This window comes from Tupaia chinensis, unplaced genomic scaffold (genome assembly GCF_000334495.1).
Source record: "Tupaia chinensis unplaced genomic scaffold, TupChi_1.0 Scaffold138060_1, whole genome shotgun sequence".
Lineage (NCBI taxonomy): Eukaryota > Metazoa > Chordata > Mammalia > Scandentia > Tupaiidae > Tupaia > Tupaia belangeri.
In genome coordinates this window covers 2,252,670-2,258,720 of record NW_006197961.1, presented here as the reverse complement: position 1 = coordinate 2,258,720, position 6,051 = coordinate 2,252,670, and the positions used below count along the sequence as shown (strand labels likewise).

General features: G+C 40.7%; 1 protein-coding gene across 1 annotated transcript; it reads right to left on the bottom strand.

The window, feature by feature from the left end:
• Nucleotides 1–3,383: 3,383 nt before the first annotated feature.
• On the bottom strand, nt 3,384–4,304 carry LOC102484414 (olfactory receptor 7A10). The gene has a single exon (XM_006161061.1). It carries the CDS (start codon nt 4,302–4,304, stop codon nt 3,384–3,386), a length of 921 nt encoding a protein of 306 aa, XP_006161123.1.
• Nucleotides 4,305–6,051: the final 1,747 nt, after the last annotated feature.

The following is a 6,051-nucleotide window of genomic DNA, read 5'->3' as shown; positions in this document are numbered from 1 at the left end:
AAAAAATAAATAAATAAATAAATAATAAAGAGCTTAACCTGCCAATATTTATAAACCTAGTCAGAGATGAACTTTCATTGACACTCCATCAGGAAGATTCTAGGTCTCATGATCTGGGCCAGGGTTCTCAACTGGATTGATTGTGTCTCTAAAAGAAATGGAATTATTTCTGGAGGAGATTTTGGTTGTTACAAGCTGGGGAGGTGGAGCTTGCACCTTGTGGGTTGAACCCAGGGATGGTGCTCAACACACAGAGTGTGCAGGACACCTCACGACACATATAGTGCGAATGTCAACAGTGAGAGGCTGAGAGACACTGCCCTAGACTAGAATATCTCCAGCATCCATGTGGGGATCTTCATCCATTTCCGTGCTGAATTGGGAAGTCTAGGAGGGGTCCAGACATTCTGGACACTTCTTTTTCCAGCACGATTACCATGCATATCAGTAAAGACAAAGACATTACTATCCACATCATCATCCAATAGCTTTTCATTTTTTTAGATGATTATTATTGTTATTATTTATTCTCTCTTTTTTTAACATCCAATCACTATACATCATTTGATTTGTAAAGAGAATTTACCCAACATGAAATTCTTCTCAGAGCAGTCCAGTAGAGAATACTATACATGTCATCATCAACAGGTAATAAACCATTTCTGTGTCCCACAAACATCATGCCTCGCTATTTGTTCTCTTGCTATTCTTCTCTATACTTTTCTCTTCTTTCCTCCACCCCCTTTCCACACTGTCTTCAGCATCCATAACTATTTTCACTGCTTTTATGCCCTCCAATATTTCAACCTCTACTATAGAGTGTGGATAGTCGGTATATATTCAGTGGATACCTACAATATCTTTCTTTCATAACCTGGCTTGCTTCGCTCAGCAATAAATCCTCCATATTCAACTACTTTCTATCAGATGTCAGTGTCTTGTTGTTTTGTATGGCCGAATAGTATTCCATAGAGTAAATATGTATGGTGATTTTACACTAACTGCTGGTCCCTATGTATGATGATTTAAAAAAAAAAAAAAAGAAAGAAGAAAGAAAAAGAAAGAAAGAAAGAAAGAAAGAAAGAAAGAAAGAAAGAAAGAAAGAAAGAAAGAAAGAAGGAAGGAAGGAAGGAAGGAAGGAAGGAAGGAAGGAAGGAAGGAAGGAAGGAAGGAAGGAAGGAAGGAAGGAAGGAAAAAAAGAAAGAAAAAGAAAAAGAAGAGAAAAGAAAAAAGAAGAGAAGAGAAAGAAAGGGAAAGAAAAGAAAAAAAAAGAAAAGAAAATGTTACTCCATTATATTTAGGATCATCTCTGACATGGAGGTCATTTTTTAAATCAATTGATTCATGAAGCATATTTCTCTGTGTACACCCCCTGAAACTTGTATCAGATCAGCAGTTTTCTTTCCTATTCTTTGACAAGGAATCAAATAGGCTTTGTTGATATTGAGCTGAAAAGAGAACAGGAGCCTAATGAGGAGAATAAAATGCCACCATTAGCTAAAAACCACACTATTCATTACCAGCAAGAGCAGTTAAGTTAATTACATAGAAAGGAATGAAGGTTGCAACCATGAAGATCTGTAGTCTCAGATATTCATCTACCATAAAATTATATTAAAACCTTGTAGTTGCCAAGCCTACTTTGTTTCATAAAACTAATACAGCTTATCGCAATAAGGGTGAAATTTTTTAGAGGTCTTTGCCATATGGCATGAGCACTCATCAGAGAGAGAGAGACAGAGACAGTGAGAGGGAAAGTGAGAAATTGCCCTTTCAGGGAGGATGGCCAAACAGCAATACCTTCTCCATTCTTCTCCTGGGGTCTTGGGCACACATGCACACATGCTTGGTGTGATTTTCAAGCCACTGGGTCCGAGACTTGAACCACAGTCGTCCATGTGGGAGTCCAGCAGTGTAACTCATGCAATCTGCTAGCCCCCATGTTGAATTTCCCTTGTCCTAAATGCTTGGAGCCTGAAGTGTTTCACATTCCAGGTATTATTGTCTGATTTTTCCATATTTGAGTAAACATAATTTGATATCTTCAGTACTGGATTCAAGTATAAACACAAAATTCAGTTATGTTACATCTACACATAATACACAAAGCCTGAAGGTAATTTTAAAAACAACCTTGCTGTATTACAGTGTTTTGTTTTGTTTTTGAGAGATTTTTGCTATGCAGCACAGTGACTCACCAGAGAGACAGAGACAAAAAGTGAAAAAACACCCCCCCCAGGGGGAATGGCCATGTTGCAATCCCTTCTTCTCTATACTCCTTTTGGGATCGTGGGCACACAAGCACACACATCTGCCTTGAGTTTCAAACCTCCAAGTCCAGAACTCAAACCATGGTCAACCATGTGGAAGTCCAGCACCTCAACTACTACACCACCTGCTGGTCCCAGTCGTAGTGCAGTGACTTATCACATGAGGTCAGGTACAAACTTTCCATTTATAGCTTCATGTCAGTGTTCAGAAAGTTTCAAATTCTAAAACATTTCCAATTTCAGGTTTTCAGAAGGATATTCAGATTGTTTGAAACAAGTAGGAAACTTTAAATTGATTTTTTTCTCTGAACTTTTTTTTTTTTTTTTTTTTTTGCTATAGAGCACATGCGCTCGCTGGAAAGACAGAGAGAGACAGAGAGATAGAAAGCAAGAAATCACCCCCAGGGGGGATGGCCATGCAGCAATCTCTTCTCTTCCATTCTCCTCTCGGGATCTTGGGCAGGCACACGCATGCACCCGTTGTGAGTTTAAGCCGCCAGGTTCGGTACTCGAACCACAGTCGACTACGTGGGAGTCCAGTAACATAGCCATTAATGCTAACTGCTGGTCCCTGATTTTTTTATACACACACACAAACACACACACACACAATTTTTGTTATACAGTGTGTATGCTCTCCAGAGAGACAGAGAGAAAATGTGAAAGCACCCTCCGGGGGAATGGCCATGCTGCAAACCCCTCTCATCCAAGCTCCTTTCAGGATTTTGGATACACATATGCACGCACCCAGCATGAGTTTCAAACTGCTGGGTTTGGGACTCGAACCACGGTCAGGCAGTTGGGACTCCAGTTCCTTAACCGTACATCACTCACTGACCCCCAAATTGTCTCCTAAGCTAGCTTAAGCATAAACATTGAAACATAGTGAAATGACAAAGAAAAATTGATATCAGATAGAAGGAAGATTTATATTTTCTTTAAAAAAAACTATATTACAAATAACTGAGATAAAAGAAATTTAAATTCCAGGAAATAAAGAGATTTAGCAAGTTCTGCATCTGCAATCTGATTCAAGAATCACGATTTTTGGTTCAGAGGTTTAGATGCCTGCAATCATAGACACTCTTGAAAAATGGCCCTATTTAATAGATCCTATCTGAGAAATCCTTTCAGGGCCCTCTTTATGTCTTTATTCCTCAGACTGTAGATGAAGGGGTTCAGCATGGGGGTGACCACAGTGTACATCACCGAGGCTGTTGCACTTGAGAGTGAGCTGTGAGTAGCACCAGGACTAAGGTACACTGCTAGGATTGTACAATAAAATAAGGAGACAACTGAGAGGTGAGAGGCACAGGTGGAAAAGGCTTTGTACTTCCCCTGAGCGGATGAGATTGCACGAATGGAGGAAACTATCTTACAGTAAGAGTAAAGGATCCCAACAAGAGGAACGCCACCCAGCAGCGCAGATGTAAAATACGCCACCGTGTCATTAACAAAGGTGTCAGAACAGGCAAGGTGGACCACCTGATTAAATTCACAGAAAAAGTGGGGAATTTCCCCCTGTGTGCAGAAGGACAATCGCAACATCATTAAGCTATGTAACAAGGAATTCAGGACACTCAGGGTCCAGGACGCCAGAAGCAGCAACACACAGAGCCGAAAGTGCATGATGGCCGTGTAGTGCAGGGGGTGACAGATGGCCACATACCGGTCATAGGCCATCACTGTCAGGAGACAGTCATCCAACACTATAAAGAGGTTGAAAAAGTTCATCTGGGTGATGCAGCCTGCATAGGTGATGACCTTGCTCTGTGTCTGGATGTTCACCAGCATCTTTGGGATGGTGGTGGAGGTGAAGCAGATGTCTATGAAGGACAGGTTGGAGAGGAAGAAGTACATGGGGGTGTGCAGGTGAGAGGCTGAGATGGTGGCCAGGATGATGAGCAGGTTTCCACACACGGTGATCAGGTACATGCAGAGGAAAAGACCAAATAGGAGGGGCTGCAATTCGGATTCCTCTGAAAGCCCCAGAAGAAGAAATTCTGAAATTTGCGTTTCATTCCCTCGTTCCATTTACTTGATGTGCCCACCGACAAAAAGAGAAAGAGAATATGGCACAACTATGCATTATTCACATTTCAGAAATGCTACCATTTGTAATTAAGAACTTAATTTCTATAATTTGTGTGTGGACCTTTAAGACATTCCCTTATCACCTCTAATTAAGAATTTCTCTTTTAGGATCAGCCTTTTCCCAGGACCATGTATCCTACAGAGATATTTCATTATCTTTCTTTAGTTTATGGTTTGTTGCTTACATTCAGTCATTGTACATCTCTATGACACACTAGATGTTTTTCAAAGTATGTATGCATTGCATGATAATCAAATCAAGGACATTGCCATAAACACTATTTTTTTCCTAGAGATTTTTGATGTAGGGTGTATGCACTTGCCACAGAGATAATGAGAGATAGAAAGTGATAAATCACCCCACAGGGAAGATGGCTACGCCGCAGTCCCTTCTCCTCCATTCTTCTCTCAAGAATTTTGGTGCACATGCACATGTGCCTGGCATGAGTTTGAAGCCACCAGGTCCAGAATTTGAACCGCAATCAATTACATGGGAGTCCAGTGACATAACCATTGAGCCATATGCTGGTCCCCCATAAGCATCATTTTCAATAGAGAACTTTGCAATCTTGTATTTAATAAGGGTATAAGGGTTTTATTCCCCCTGGGGCCCTCTCGCCTACCTTCTACCACCCACTCCTGCCATGTGACTTAAAGTAGAGAGATATAGAAAGTTTAATGCTAAGCAAAGGAAGTCAGACTATGGAAGACACACACTGGATAACCCCATTCTAGGCAGAAATTGAGGGATCTTAAGATCTAACAGTAGGGAGGGCAAATATATATATCAGAGAATGTACATGAGAGGGTTGGACAGTCTAGGGTGGATGGGGGAGGGATCAGAGAAGAAATACATAACAGATATAAGAATGCAAAGTCCACCGTTGAAAATTATGTCTATGGTAGGACCAGCAGTTGACATAATGGCTATGTCACTGGACTCCCATGTAGTAGATCACGATTTGAGTCCCAAACCCAGTGGCTTAAACTCAAGCCACGCGCATGTGCACGCGTGCCCAAGATCCCAAGAAGAGAATGGAGGAGAAGGGATTGTGGCGTGACCAGCCCCCCTGGGGAGTGATTTCTCACTTTCTGTCTCTCTGTCTCTCTCTGCCTTTCTGGTGAGTGCACACAACCTACAGAAAAATACTCTCAAAAAAAATAGTAAACTTATGTCTATGGTGATACCTTTTATTTGTCACATACTACACGCCTACTTTGAAAAACTATATTCTGTGCTATAAAGATGTACTATTAAATATGAATAAGAAATTATACAATTGGAGCCAGCAGGTGGCATAGAGGTTAAGGTGCTGGATTCACATGGCCAACCACAGTCTGAGTCCCAGACATGGCAGCTCGCTTTTTCACTTTCCCACTCTCTCTTTCTCTGTCTTTCTCTGGTAAGATTTAAAAAATAATAATGAGGCTAATAAATAAAACTAAATAAATAATTCTTAAAAAAAGAAATCATACCATTTTTTAAAGAGAACAGTGAGGAGAGATGATATCAGAGAATAATAAATAACAAAGTGGCCTGTCTGCTGCTGAAGCTTGAAAGCACAGGGACTTCCTCTGTCCAGATGTTGTTGCATCTGCACTTTATTAAGTTGGCTACTGAAGTACCCTATACATAGAAAAGTATCTCCTCTATTTCTTTATGTTGCCTTGAGTTCTGGTCTCTATA

Coding starts and splice junctions, on each gene's coding strand:
- LOC102484414 (XM_006161061.1), bottom strand. CDS start 4,304: ATGGAACGAGGGAATGAAACGCAAATTTCAGAATTTCTTCTTCTGGGG.